The sequence below is a fragment of the Lemur catta genome, chromosome 4, assembly GCF_020740605.2.
Source record: "Lemur catta isolate mLemCat1 chromosome 4, mLemCat1.pri, whole genome shotgun sequence".
Lineage (NCBI taxonomy): Eukaryota > Metazoa > Chordata > Mammalia > Primates > Lemuridae > Lemur > Lemur catta.
The window spans coordinates 75,221,625-75,237,428 of NC_059131.1; the positions used below are offsets into that span (position 1 = coordinate 75,221,625).

The following is a 15,804-nucleotide window of genomic DNA, read 5'->3' on the forward strand; positions in this document are numbered from 1 at the left end:
ATTGGCTGCTATTACTACAATAACAAAATTAAAATCAATATTTTGATTTTTCACGATTCTAGTTCAACGTTGTTCTTTTTGTTTTTGTGTAATCTTTATATCCCAAATCTTTATGGGTTTACTGGTTTTAGATAAAAAGAAAATCAAACGTTTAGTTCACTTTCTGATCACTTAGCTGCAGTTCACTGTAAAGAAAGTGGGATGTTTGTCTTCTCAGAACACAACATGTTTAATTTTGGGCCTTGTCCCAGGAGTAATGCCACAGGCCTTTCAACAGGAGCAGGTTTAAGGTCATTGCCATGTGCTGACTTCTGTTAGGAACCTATCTGTCTTGACAAGCCTCACTCACTAGAGTTGTCCTGGCCTGCTCACTGTTTGGCTGAGAGGACTCGCAGGAACCCAGAGATTATGTTGGGAGTGAGTTGCGGTCAGTCAGGAGAGAGCCAGCAAGCTATGGTCACTACTGTCCATCATACTATGTGTATAAATGTGAGTGTGTGCAAAGAGCGCAATAGAAAACTTTTGATGAATTGGGATTTCTAGTTTTGTTCAGGACATGCTTCTTCATGCTTTCTTAATAAAAATTGTAACCCTTTTCTGTTTTAGTATAAAGTTCCTTTGAAGAGAGGTCTCAAAAGTGTGTTTCTCTGTAATGCTAGATGGGCTAAACACCGGTTTTGCTTAGAATTGAAAGTTATCTTAGTTAATCTTAGTTATTGAGTATCTCACTTTTTATTGCTGCTTTCAGCGTAACCATGTTGAAATCACAGATTGAAATGGTATGCATTTGGTGTGATTTTCCTATGCACAGTGTTTGAATGAGAATTATTATATACACATGTACTTGGCCATGTGACTGCTGCCGTATTTTCAGTCACCATCTATCAAAGTCACATGACAACTGTGCCTATAGAATATACAGTGATGCATTGCTTAACAACAAGGATATTTTCTTGAGAAATGTGTCATTAGGGGATTTCATCCTTGTGTAGTCATCATACAGTGTGGTTGTGTAGCCTGCTGCAAACCTAGGCTACACTGTACGGTCTGTTTGCTCCTAGGCTACAAATCTGTACAGCATTTTACTGTACTGAATACTGTAGGCAATTGTAGCACAATGGTAAGGAGTTGTATGTCTAAAAATATCTAAAGATAGAATAAAAATACAGTATAAACAGATAAAAAATAGTACACTTATATAGGGCACTTACCATGAATGGAGTTTGCAGGATTGGAAGTTGCTCTGGGTGAGTCCGTGAGTAAATGTGAAGGCCTAGGACATTACTGTATACTACTGTAGACTTTATACACACTGTGTACTTAGGCTACAGTAAACTTATTAAAAAATTTTCTTTCTTCAATAATAAATTAACCTTAGCTAAACTGTAACTTTTTTTCTTTATAAGCTTCTTGATTTTTTTGAAACTTTTTGATTCTTTTGTACTAATGCTTAGCTTAAAACAAACACATTGTACAGCTGTACAAAAGTATTTTCTTTATATCCTTACCCTATAAGCTTTTTCCTATTAAAATTTATGTGTGTGTGTGTTTTTTTAACTTTTTAAACTTTTTTGTTAAAAACTAAGACACAAACACACACATTAGCCTGGGCCTACACAGAGTTGGGCTCATCAAAATCATTGCCTTCTGCCTCCACATCTGGTCCCACTGGAATATCTTCAGGGGCAATAACAGGTATGGAGCTGTTATCTCCTATGATGACAGTGCCTTCTTCTGGAATTCCTCCTGAAGGAGCTACCTGAGGCTTTTTTGCAGTTAGCTTTTTTTTTTTTTTTTTAATAAGTAGAAGGAGTGAACTCTAAAATAATGATAAAAAGTGTAGTATAGTGAGTACATAAACCAGTAACACAGTCACTCATTATCAAGTGTTAATGTTCTGTATATGATTGTATGTTGCTATACTTTTATACGACTGGCAGCACAGTAGGTTTGTTTACACCAGTACCACCGCAAACACATGAGTAATGCATTGTGCTGCAACATTATGATAGCTATGACATTGATAGGCGATAGGAGTTTTTTTAGCTCCATTTATAATCTTATGGGATCACTGTTGTATATTTAGTGTGTTGTTGACTGAAATGTTGTTAGATGGTACATGACTATACAATAATATTATATTTATGCCTTGGGACTAAGAGAGAAGCTGCAACATCATTAATTAGAATTAGCGGTGAGACTACATGGGAAGAGAAAATGTCTTTTTAAATACAAACTTCAGTTGTACATTAGTGCTTTAGAAACCAAATTCATAACAAGGACACATAATCACTCTAGAACAGTGATTCTCAAGATGGTGACTTTCCAGATTGGTTCCAGAACCACTCTTAAGGCCTTATAGCCCTAAAGGTCTGGGCTAAAGCAATAGGCTTGTTCACAGTTGTGTGTGTGCGTGTGCGTGTATGCTCTCTTGATTGCATGTGCGCACTCACACATCTAGACTACTCGGAAACCACGAGTCTTCCTTGGAGAAGAAAGAATGTCAGTTATAAGTGGAATTTGTATGTTAGTACAGAAAACTAAGTAGAATTTTAGGGGGCCAGTCATCTTTTCCTTTTGAAAATAGATGCAGTAGAGGGAATTCTAGAGATCTGGTCATCAGATTTTTCTCAAATCTCACATTGTGGTTTTTTAACGAAGGCTGCTTTTCTCTTTTCCTGCTTATTCTCTCTTCTTTCTTACTTTAATTCTGCTTTCCCCTCATTTCATACTAACTACAGATCTTCCTTATCATGACTGCAGGTAGTGTGTCATGTGTACAAACAAGGAGCAGAATGCCCACACTGGCTGGTGCAGTTTCTTCCCCGGCTGTATGTGAGGGAGGTGGAGACCACAGACTTCTCAGCCCTCATTATTCACAAGGGCAACTATTTCCTTCATCCACACCCCCACCTTCTCACACAATGTCTGGGTTTCTTCCTCTGCTCATCTTATTTTTATAAACTGACAGGCTAGGAGAGAGACAACCTGTTGAGTGACGTTTTGTTACTGGGGCCTGCTGGGCTCACCTGAACCTCTGTTTGGCGTGCTTAGAGAACCTCGGGAGGGACTGCACTGCTGGCTGGCATCTGTGTGTTCAGTAATGTGCCCATGGCCTCTCTAGAGGGTGCCGTTATGCGGGGCTGTTAGAGGTAAGCCTTTCTGGCTTTAAGTGGACTAGATGATTTGTTATCAAAAATGTTTTCTAGAATGAAAACAGCCTTTCCTAGTTATTGGTTGAAACCATATCAGTCATTTCTCTTTTTTTGGTCCCACTTTTACAGATGAGCAAATTGAGGCTCAGAGAAGTGGAGTGAGTTGCCTGAGGTCACAGTTAGTGGGAGAGCCGGCCTCTCCCCACCACACTGTCCCTGCTGCTTCCCCTCCTGCTCCCTGTGTTCCTTGTCACCTCTTATACTTCATGACATTCCTGTGTAGTCTGTAATCACACTTGAAGGGATGCGTCCCCAGAGGCCCCTAGTTCTTGGCATGAAGATAAAGAATGTGTGTGTCCTCCTGCTGCTGGAGGACTGGGAGCTTGTATTCCTTTCATTATTTTATGTGTGTAGGGAAAGTAAAGTCATGTATATCATTCAGTAGCCATACATTTTATTTTTATTTTTTCTTAAGGATGAAGAGGAAGAAATCAAACTGGAGATAAATATGCTTAAGAAATATTCTCATCATAGAAATATTGCAACATATTATGGTGCTTTCATTAAAAAGAGCCCTCCAGGACATGACGACCAACTCTGGGTAGGTGGATGTTTCCTGAGTGCTTGGGCTTCCTCTTTGGTTATATTATAAGGCTGTGAAGGAAGAGGGCTGGGGAGAGGGGGAAGCAACAGGGTGCAGTAGCTGGTAGCTTCTAAAGGCTTCCTTGGCCTGTATTTCTTGATATACAGAATGTTTACTTTGATGTTGATTTCACATTGCATGTGGAAAAGTTAACTTTCTTGTTTCTGAAATAAAAAGATTCTTTCTGGAAGGAATGTGACCAATAGCAAGGAAATTAGCAGCTTGAAAGCAGTACGATAAAAAACTTTATTTTTGGGAACCAATTAATATGAAACCTCAGTAAATTGCATCTTGCCTTACCACCTAGAAATAAGAGACAGATCTCAAGAAACAAACCTCTGTCAGTAACTTATCAATAATATTAATCATATTAGTTATAAACAGTAAATCCCAGGGAAATTTCTGGAATTGACATATTCAACCTTATCTCTTTTTGAAAACATTTATATTCAAGATGATGACCTTGAAATACTACTGTCAGATACATGGCTATCACATTAGTTATGCTCAAGGTATTGAACTTGTAAAGCAGTAAGATAGATTAATTTTTTTTAAAAGGCCATTATAGAAAACATTTGCAAAATTAAGTAAAAGGAAAAAAAAATTACCGTTATTACCATTGCCCAAATCCAATCATAGTTAAAATTTTAGATTAGCTCAATTTAGTTCATTTTCTAGGTACTTTAAACATAGCATAGTGATCATATTGTTCAAAATTTAGACATTTTAAATATTGCATTTTCTAAAATTATATAACTGCTTAAAAATAGCATTTCTCTTTTGTATTAAGCCCATTTAATGTAAAATAGTTTGAGGATCATAATATGTGAAAAATAGAACATCTTTGAGGCAAAATGAGAAAGAATGGTAGGGAGTATTTGAATCAGATTTTTGATAATTGGGTAGTGATGAAGAACAAAATGGTCCTCCTGTGCTGTTGCCCATGTGCTTATGAGAGAGAATGAGCACTTCCAGAACCACTGCACTGGAGGTGTGCTGAATGTTAGGCATTCTCAATCTGCTGAACCAAATATGCATAGTGAATACATTGGACCATGAAATGAACTCTCAATAATTTGGATACCTCCAAAATGATCACATGTCCAGGTCTTTAGGAAAGAGGAGGTATAGCAGTTAGACTGCATTTTCCTAACTTCTCCAGGGTATGTTAATCACCCTGTGTCTTGTCTGCCTTGTAGCTTGTTATGGAGTTCTGTGGGGCTGGATCCATTACAGACCTTGTGAAGAACACCAAAGGGAACACACTCAAAGAAGACTGGATTGCTTACATCTCCAGGGAAATCCTGAGGGTAAGGAAAGCATACAGCTGCAGTGCCCCTGCTCACGGTTTTGTGCTTCCATTTTCAATTTCCTAGCCCCAAGTATTTCTTAGCATAAGTTGTCCTTATACAGATTATTTTCCATTTGACAACCAAGGGTGCTATATAGGAAGTTAGCTTTGGTAATATAAACTACATCATGATTTTACTCTGGCAGGTACCTAAAGAACGTAGACTTAAAAATAGATTTTCTGTATTTCCCTGAATTTATCTTCCAGGCCATCACAACTCACCTAATGGCAGTTTTCCATTGCAGTTAAAAGGGAAATCAGAGTGGAGGGGCAGAGAAATAATCTCTAACTATTGTTTTTATAGAAATCCTGCATATAAGCTTATAAATCAATACTAATGGTGTTGTATCATCTTGTGGACTTTGGCATTAGCTGTTAGTATCTGTTGCAGTATTTATGAAGAAAAGTTCTAATGTTTAATGTTATTTACAGCCATTTGAAAAGCTGGCTAATGATCGTACAGTAAGTTTCTGAACTGCTGTTATAGCAGCTTTTAAATGGTTCCATTCAGTAATACAGTCATCCTGACAGCGTAGGCAGAGGGTTTTTAGGATTTCGTATTTGCAAGGTGCATGTGTGTTACCATTGGGTCTTTGTCCTCCATTCAGCTATCACAGTTTATCTCTCTACTTCACCCCTGAATTACACAATTAAATTACTTGGTTGTATTTCATTTACCCACCACATTTTTAAAATAAAGAGTATGTAGTTAAACTGAAATCCAATTCTTCTACTTCTCCCACTAAGATAAAAAAAAATCTTGTAAGTAGGTAGTTATTTTATTTTTTATTTATAGGTAAAGATATTCCACTTTTTATATTTAAGGTTCATAGAAGACTTCAGGTTTAAAGACTGTGTCATCTAGATTTCCTAGAGAAACATTTAATTTCTTTTTATTTATTTATTTATGGAGCCCTTGAAAACAGGCAATTCCCATAAGAAGACTAGTTGTGAGGTGGAGAGTAGGCTGGTGGGAGGACTGTCTTTTCATTATCACATGCAAATACCAGGCCAGACAGATTGGCTCATGCCTGTAATCCTAGCACTCTGGGAGGCCGAGGTGGGAGGACTGCTTGAGCTCAAGAGTTCGAGACGAGCCTGAGCAAGAGTGAGACCCCCATCTCTACAAAAATAGAAAAGTTAGCCAGGTGCAGTGGTGTGTACCTGTATTCTAGCTACGTGGGAGGCTGAGGCAGGAGGATCCCTTGTGCCCAGAAGTTTGAGATTGCAGTGAGCTACGATAATGCCACTGTACTCTAGCCAGGGTGACAGAGCAAGATTCTGTCTCAAAAAAAAAAAAAAAAAAACCCAAAAAAAAACCAGGGTCTTATCTTTTATGGCTGTTACAGACAGCAGAGGTACTACTGTAAAGGAATTCAGTAACAGGGCAGATGTGTTTATTAATCACTAAAACTCTTAGGATGGTAGGCAGGATAGAATGGTCGTTAGGAAGTTGGGTGCTAGAGTTCATCAGGCTTGGGTTTGAGTACTGCTTATGTATCTGCTGCATGCTCTATGTTATTCAACTTTCAAGACTTAATCTTCCTCATCTGTACATTTTAGGTACCAACCCTATGAAATTACTGTTGTTAGGAGAATTAAATGAGGTAGTGTATCTTAATCATTTAATGTAACATGTGGATACATAACTACCTATCAGTAAATATTAGTTGTCATTATTGTCTGTTATAAACACATACATATACACATACCTTTCTTGTGTATAATTCCAGTATGGGATTTCTCAAGCAGAGAGCTAGCTTTTGATGTAATGTTTTAGGCATCAAAAATATTTCAGACATAAAAGACATTACATGTTTTTATATACCCAGGCAACCATTGTTTATGTGTTATATGTAATATGTATATTTAATCATTTTACCATCGTTGATCTCAGGCATTGTTTAAAAGAAGCCTAAGTTGTTGGAGGCCCCTAATCAACTTGAGTATGGTAAATGAATGGAAATCTTATTGAGATGTAGCAAGTCTTTTCCACCTCAATGGGCATCTGAAACAAGAGCTTTCTTCACCTATATTTCATCCAAAATGAGAATTTTTCCTTAGGACAAAAGTTTAAATTAACTAAAAAAAAAAATTCCTCAGGGAGAGTTAGTGTGTCTTACACTGGTATGTGTTTCTTGTAGGAGTTACTAACAGTTGGTTTTGGTAAAGAGAAAGCAAGATGGAGGTGAGATCTCACAGGACAGGAAGGCAGCCATCCCTGGCAGATAACCTGGGTTCTCAAAGACACAGTTGGGGGTAGCTAATTTTCATAGTGACAAAACTTTTCCTCATTCCTTAGTAGATGTTAGATTTAGACATTATGTTAAGTTCCTCTTAAGAGTGTGAGAGTCATAAGCATGTAAGACTCAGACATCAGTAGAAATGCTCTCTTGGATCAGCCCACTGAAACCCTGTGGACCAAAAGGTTTACTAGCAAAAACAGCATGTTCCTTTCAGCCCACTTCGGTGTTTACATTCTCCACACAGTTTTCACATTTTGATAGAAAACAATATTTTGTATTGAGTATGGGAACTTAACAGCTTTCATAACCAATACTGAGGGACAGCCTTTGACACTGCCTCCGGTGAGTGTCCACAAATGAGAGAGTTATAGGAAAAATGTTTCCTAGCTTTGAAACATTGATTCATTTGCTCTAGGATGAGGTATTTACTGGGTATTTGGACTTAGCATCTCTGGTAAAAGGAAATATTGTGGCCTAACGTCTGGTATGGGAATAGTTGAACACACATACTCCCAGGTACTTCATACAGGAAAAATGTACTCATTGTTTAGAATAATTATAACTCAAGTTAACACTGTTACAGAGCTATTAGACATACTTCAGGCAGTTTGCCATGCAGAAGCAGCAGGCCAGCAGTATGGACAGGGAAAGGGCTATTGTTTAATACGTTTACTGTTGGTAATGAACAAGATTGTATGCAAGCCACGTTTGAGAAGATGTGGCTGCTTATGTTTGTTGCTAAAATCCTATAAAAGTGTAAGTAGGAGGTTTGTGCAAGTTAGAGAACAAAAATGAACTGAAGTAATAGAAGTAGGAATTACAAAGGAATTAGGGAAACTACAATTTTTTCCCCTCTCCTTTTGCTGTTTGAAGTTATACCATGCTGAGAGGAGGGACATTTTTCCTAACTATAGCACTACGGTACCATATATTTTTAGTGCTTTTTTCCCTAGTCAGCGCTTTGTGGTATAACACTGCACATCCTGTGTTGTGAAAAATAAACAAAGCCATTGAATAAGTTCTCTTCTGTTCCGTAGGCACACTAGTAAATGAATGTTTAGAAACTCCCTGTATTAGAAAAATTAGTATTCTAGAGCAGCTGTTGTGTTTAATTCATATCTTATAAAGTAATGATAACACTAAAACCCCACACAAAAAAACTAAACAGGAAAGTTGAATACATCCTTACCTCTAATCTACCCTTTTTGGATCAAGACATTTCAGAGAAAATAGTTGCTTGTGTCTTAAGGAGGTGTGCTGTAGATTTGGCTTCTCTAGCTAAGGACAGAACAAGTAAATGAGTTGTGAGAATGATGGATTGCTGTCTTTTGGACCATATTTAGATGCAACATATGTTTGTGTTCTTCTACCACCTCTCATAAGAGACATGCTTTTGGGCTTCATTCCAGGCACAAGGTCATCAAAATGTACTATATGTCCAGTAAGGTTTGTTTCCTTGGGAAAGAAAATGCCTTATTTGAACACAAGGCTCCTGAAGGTGAAATTGTTTTAAGCTTGGGGTGGAGGTGGGTTTGATTGGCATTTAGCAGTTTGTCACTGTGCAGTGGGAAGACTAGACAGTGTTGAAGAGCCAGATTTTAAAACCCTTCTCTAGCCCTTCACTTTTCCTCTGGGATGTGTTTAGTTCAAATATGCCCATGGGGTCACCCTCTGAAAGATAGACATTTAGCGTGGGAAAGGAACCACCCTGTACACAAATAGCACAAATTATAGCAGAGAAAATGCAGATGGTAATCTGAAGTGTATCTTAAAGGCACAGCTAGAAAGTGGTAATGTTAATCTCATGGGGAACCTAACCTACTGGGACGGTGGGTAGGGAGGACTCTTTATGTGTGGTAGTATTGGTGATATCTTCCTGGGAATGCGCTGAGTGAATTTTATGTTCTAAATATGAGTGCACAAAAACTTTTGACCCACATGTGTACTTTGTAATAAAAGTATGTTCCTGGCTGTTTATTTACAGCAACAAAGAACTAAAATTCAGATCTGTCTTTCCTGTGTAGGGACTGGCACATCTTCACATTCATCATGTGATCCACCGGGATATCAAGGGCCAGAATGTATTGCTGACTGAGAATGCAGAGGTGAAACTTGGTATGTGATGCATGTGCAGCGTGATCTAATACTTGTCCCTGGTGCAAACCTGCAACACTCCCTGCCCTGGTTACTTGTAGCTGAAAGTTCAGTCTACCCTGGCTCCAGCCTCCCTTCTCTCAGGCTTCTCCCCTCTGTTCTATTCTCTGTACAGCAGCCAGACTGATCTTTAAATCAGACCATTTTCCTGTTTCAAGTCCCTTAGTGGCTTCCTATTTTACTTTGGATAAATTCATATTCCTTACCCTGGCCTATTAAAAGCCTGTGTAGGATCTGATCCCTGCTATTTTTCCCACTTCATTTTGTGACCTACTTCACTTTTTTCTTCCTCAATTGTCATTTTTTGAACTTCTTGGAACTCACCTCAGGGCCTTTTGCACATAATGTTTCCCCATTGGGAACACTTACCACGGTTTTGAAGTCATAATTTTTCCTTCATCTTCAGGGGTCTTCTCTGACCCTCTGATCTGTCTTGGGCCCTGCTGCTTTGTTTCCTTCATAGTCCTAGTCACATTTATAATTATATCATTATTTGTTTACTTGTATTTCTATCTCCTTTACTAGAATGTAAGTTCTGAGAATGCAGTGACTAGGATTTTTTTATTCACCAGTGTATTCTTATTTAGCACCTACTGTTAGTGACTTCAATGTAGTAGGTAAATTTCTGCATGGATAGATAATTGCAGCTCATGGTGTCTTCCTGAAGATGATTTTACAATGTGTATTTTCTGTTTCTTTTAGCTAGATCTGAACTTGTCATTCTACTTTCATATAATGATTCCATCAGAGTTTTAAAGAGAGTTAGCATTAATTTTTCTAACACTAAGGCATCATAAGAAAAAATTCTTAATGTTAATAAGGATATGGTCCACCTTTCTTGAAAAAATTATGGTCACTGTAGTTGTATTTTAAAGATAAAATCATTATCATTGCTTTCCTTGCATAGTGCCTGCACTTACTGGTCTTCTATGGAGTAATAGTCTGCCCAATTGGAAACTCCCTTCAAAGCTAAGATAGGCATTGGAATTGTTCTCATCTCTAACCCCTGGTACTAGGCCCATGAGAGTCCCCGAGGAATTACTTAGTGGTAGGATGCTGCTGCATTCCAAATTGCTGTGGAGCATGCTTAGGCTTTCTGAACTGACTTCATGGCCTGTATGTCTCTCTGAAGAGGAGGATTCAGCAAGTGAGTCTCCTCCCTCACCAGGCCATTTCTTGAGCATGTTCTGTACACAGAAGTTAAATCTATGACCCATGTAAATCATTTCAACACTTCGCAGGCCCTTTTGCATGAGGTCTCCACCTTTGCACGTTCCTGCTGAGGTAGTGGCAGTGTGTGTAGTGGTGATGTTGGCAGGTACTGAAGGGCAAACATTCCATTAGATTGTGGCCTTTCTGCCAACTCTACCTCCCATCTTTGAACTTCCCTCTACACCACCATCATCATTAAATTGGGTGGGACTGAGAAATCCCTGAAAAATCAGCAGAAGTCCCCAAGTGCTGTGGGGTGTGTTCTTTGTGTATTTACGATTTAGCTTGATTCTCTTTATTTAATGCAGTTCTGTGTTATATTTTCAAGAAAGCCTTTGTGGATTTCTTAATTTTTATATGGTTATTAGTGCGATTAAGAAGCTCAGTCAGTGGGTCTCAGTCAGGTCACCTGAACTTAGGGCTTTTGTCTGTGGCAGGCATGTTCTCTGAAAGCACTTAAGATTGTCCTGTATGCCAAAGGCCCTCTGCTGGTCACTGTTGGGAAGCGCAGGGAGGCCGCTGGGTCCAGGCTTCCCGGGAGCTTCCATTGTGTTAGAATATTTTGCAGTCTTGGTGGCTTTGCTCCAGAAAGGGTGCTTCTTTCTGATGCTGTCTGCCTTGAGGATTGCATGTTCACGAAGCACTGCTGTTTCAATTTACTGTGAAGCCACTTGCCCCCCACCTCCATTACATCTTATTTGTTAATTGCGCTTACACTTTACTTTCTTTTCTCTTCCTCCTGCAGTTGATTTTGGTGTGAGTGCTCAGCTAGACAGGACAGTAGGCCGGAGAAATACGTTCATAGGCACTCCCTACTGGATGGCTCCTGAGGTCATTGCCTGTGACGAGAACCCTGATGCCACCTATGACTACAGGGTGAGAGGCACCTGCTCTGTGGCCTTTGCTGGGCCATTGGCGTTCCTGAAGGAAGGAGGCTTTGCTTACAAATTGCACACCCCTTATCCCTGCCTGCTCTTGCCATGAAGAAGTCGTGAGCACACCACTGGGTGTGCAAACTTTCCAGGACAGCATTTAGATGCTGTCTGTTTTGTCCATTGTATCACCTCTGTTCTCACTAAGGCATATACTGGTTTCAAGAAAGTCTGGAGCACTTTCTTGTACCTAGAACTTTTCATCATGAGTAAATTCAATGTTTTTGCCCCATGTGCCATCCTTTGTAACTTAAAGAATGTATTAGAATAAAATATTTATTCTTCATAAAATATTGTCATTATATAGCAATAGCTTCATCTGTGTAAAATTTTAGAGATGTTAAAGAGCTTTATAGTTTTGATTTGGGATGCAAATATATTGAAGTTATTAGAGTGACCTCTAGGGACTTGAATCAGTAATGTACTTTTTTGATTCAGGTGTAAAACCCATATTTGATAATTAGACACAGATTGACTGTGTGTACAAAAACTGTTGAAAATAAAAACCTTAATTAAATGGTTAATGTACCTGTTAAAGGTATTCAAAATTGAGTTCATGTCTTAATAGTCTCCAGTGTATTTTAGTATTTATTATAAATAGCTAATTAGGCTTAATTCAAGCCTACCATGCAGAGGAATTTTTATTTTATTTTCTAATATGCTAAAGTATTTTAAAATAGATACAGACTGTGACTTTCCACTCTTTTAATATGTCACTAAATATCTCAAAAATTTGAAAATGTTTCCAACATAGCCAAAATATCATCATACCTAAGTAAAAGAAGGTATTTTTAGCTTCTTAATACAAGTTCATAATTAGACCCAGTTGGTTTGCCCAAATTAATGTCTAGTACAGGACAAAATATTATTTGGTTATTTGGCCCTTGAGTTTCTTTTAATCTAGAATATTGCCATTTTCCCCTTTCTTTTATGAAACTGACGTGCTGAAGAGGCTGGGCCTGTTATAAAATGTCCTATGCTCTGTGTTTGTCTGATTACTTCTTTGTAATGGAGTTTGTTTCCTGTAAACTGAAAGGCTCAATTATTATCAAGGAAAACCTTCTTAGACGGTCTCCTCACAGGAGATGGGAGTGCTTTGCCTGCCTCACACCAGGAGACCTATAGTACCATGTGTCCTGCCACTGTTGCTGCCTGGAGCAGTCACTGGGTTAAGGGGTAAAACCCTTTGTACCCCTATGGTATAGAAACTTCATAAAAATAAGGGAGGAATTCACAGCCTTATCCTTATTCTTGTATTCAAACATATGTGCCTGAACGTTGTAACATATTTATAGGTTATTTAGAAAACCCTTAAATTGAGCAACTTTAGGTAATTGCTTGGTTAGGATAACATATAAACAAAAGTATACTAATGACAATAACCATCTTTATCTGCTTTATAAAAATCTTTTTATGGATTTTAAGATACAGTCACTGATAAAACTTTCCAATATCAGCCAATGTTTATTACAGAGTACCTACCAGATACAAAACCAAATAAAACAGAAACACCTGCCCTCATATAACTTATATTTGAATAGGGAATAAAGTTTAAATCAAATTTTAAATTTATCATTGCAGGGGAATCAGAAGGAAAAGATTCCATGCACAGAAAGATAGTTTAATTATTTTTTGAAGGTGGAGTATGACACTCAGCAGCATGATTTGAATTAGTAAACTAATTCAATTCGATTTTATGATTTCAGTTATGGACATTTTATAAGGAATGGTTTTTAGCCTTTAAACTTATAAAATCTTGAAATTAAGTTTGAAGTATTAATATTAATGTAAAACAGGAAAATAAACATAAATATAAATCTGGGTCAGGATTCTAAGTTATTGACTTGCAAAGCAATGAAGAAACATACTGAACAGTAAGTAGACTGTTCACTGAGCAGGTAGAGGTGGGCTTTTAAATGGACCCTCTCTAGTTTGTAAATGTGAGTAGTTTAATTAACATATAAATGTTATCTTTATTTTGTTCATTCATTCATTTGTAAGGTGTTTTTACAAATATGTTTGTGCTTTTAATTTCCTAGCAAACTTTCTTCTGGTTTGTACAGCAAAGACAGTTTTTATTTTATTTGTGTGAATAACCAGAAATGTAAGTTAATGGGTTCATAGTCAATGTGATGTCCGTAACATACTGTTTTATTTTTGCAGAGTGACCTTTGGTCTTGTGGCATTACAGCCATTGAGATGGCAGAAGGTGCTCCCCGTAAGTAATTTTCTTTGCTTTTTAGCCCAGTCCTAAGGCTTCAAAAAGAACAGCTTCACGGATAAAGCCATTTCGGGTGGGGCATTTAGATGAAGGAATTATAAATTTATGTAATTTTATATAAATTACAAAAGTTTTAGATGTAAAAGGAATTCTTGGCAACCACTCTTTCTTTTGGAGATCCCTAGGAGGTCTGTAGGCTACATTTTCTTTTTAAGTTGTATTCATATGTGTGTCCTAAAATTATGCTGAGATCAGATAATAGTAATTTTTCTTTTTACATTTTAAACTTATTCAGTGAAATTGGTTTTAATACATGAAATTTTAGTATTAAGTTTTTTGACTGTACAAATGGAGGCATAACTTTTTATCTATAGAAAAATTTTTTTATGTTTGTGAAATTTTGTAAGAGTGTTTGCTTCTCCTTTGAATTCTATTGATGAAAACTTCATAAAATTGATTTTTGATCAGAGACAGAGTAGAATTGCAGAGAACAAAGAAAAAAATAGCATTTTCTGCTGGTCCCCTTAAAAAAAGGTACACACACAAAATGTATAATTGCTTGGTACATAGTTACTGCTGAAATAAATATTTGTTGAATGAATGAAAAAAAATTGACAGCCAAAAAATAGTTTGCAGTACAGGAATGGATGTCTGCCTTGAATACTGTACATTCCCTCATGTTTCCCTGTACTGAATTGGGACAGGGTTGTATTGCTTGATCTTCTATCTTAGCTTTTATTCACAATGGGAATAGTATTGTCTGCTTCTCCACCTCCCATTTCCCAGATGCCTTGTAAGATTCTCTTGAAGGTAAAGAAACATCTGAAAATGCACATATTAGTGCATATATATGTGCCTAACACACCTTTATCGGGACAAGTGATAGGAGAACAAACAGTAATTGCACAGAATTAAGCAATTCCATTTTACACTCATATTTTTGCTTTTCATAGTAATGCTAGACGTAACAACAGTTAACATTTCTGAAGGGCCAAACTGTGCTTACCGTGTTCCAGGCATTATGTAAAGGCCTTTACAAGTTGTGTTATTTAATCCCTGCAACAACCCTATGAAAATACAATCATTTTCGTTACCATCTTACAGATAGTTTAAAAACTTAAGCATTAACTCCTTTAAGACTTTGATTTATGAAAACTTTCCAGGGTCTATTTGAAGTTGTTTGTTCTTCTTGTTGCTCTTATTCTCATGTTTTGCTCTTTTTAAATGGGAAGTTCAAGATATGCCCTACAGTTTTTACCTAGATGTCTAGACTGCTTGATATGAAGCATATCAGTCTGATGATGGGCCAGATCATTTGGTGTTATTTGTAAGTGAGCCCTAGAAATCAAGAATGAGTAAAATAAGTGCCATACTGACACGACCATCTCCTCTCCCCAGCTCTCTGTGACATGCATCCAATGAGAGCACTGTTTCTCATTCCCAGAAACCCTCCTCCCCGGCTGAAGTCAAAAAAATGGTAAGCTATGTATGGTTTTTTGTTGTTGTTCCTTTCCTTTTTTAAAAAAAGTGTTTCTTTTTAGTTTTACTTTTCTCTAAGACACAATTCTGGCCCTTCTAATTCTGAAGAATACAAGAACCAGAACCCCAAAACACCAATTAAGGAATGCATTGATTTTTTTTAAATGAATTTTTTCTTTTGAAAAATTCTCTTTGGATTACAGTGGTGACAAGTAGCCATATGAAACACCATAACATGGTTTTAAAGAAAAAAGTTGCATTTTAATATTTAAACATTCTTTTAATTGTAATATGTTACTAAACATCTTTCCATTAAAAAAGCAAAGCTGTGGTTGACTTGTAGTTTCTCAGATAAAATAGGATTTTAAAATCAATGGAGGTTTTTGCTATAATTATTTTCTTAAAAATTTG

General features: G+C 37.3%; 1 protein-coding gene across 46 annotated transcripts in view; it reads left to right on the forward strand.

The window, feature by feature from the left end:
* MAP4K4 (mitogen-activated protein kinase kinase kinase kinase 4) overlaps positions 1–15,804 on the forward strand; it is a 176,490-nt gene that overhangs the window by 109,390 nt on the left and 51,296 nt on the right. For all 46 annotated transcript variants that reach the window (XM_045550258.1, XM_045550268.1, XM_045550259.1 and 43 more), the window contains exons 4-9: positions 3,631–3,756; positions 4,998–5,108; positions 9,420–9,510; positions 11,507–11,637; positions 13,857–13,911; positions 15,313–15,391. In XM_045550258.1, the coding sequence (XP_045406214.1) occupies positions 3,631–3,756; positions 4,998–5,108; positions 9,420–9,510; positions 11,507–11,637; positions 13,857–13,911; positions 15,313–15,391 (593 nt within the window). The remainder of the gene's footprint in view (positions 1–3,630; positions 3,757–4,997; positions 5,109–9,419; positions 9,511–11,506; positions 11,638–13,856; positions 13,912–15,312; positions 15,392–15,804) is intronic.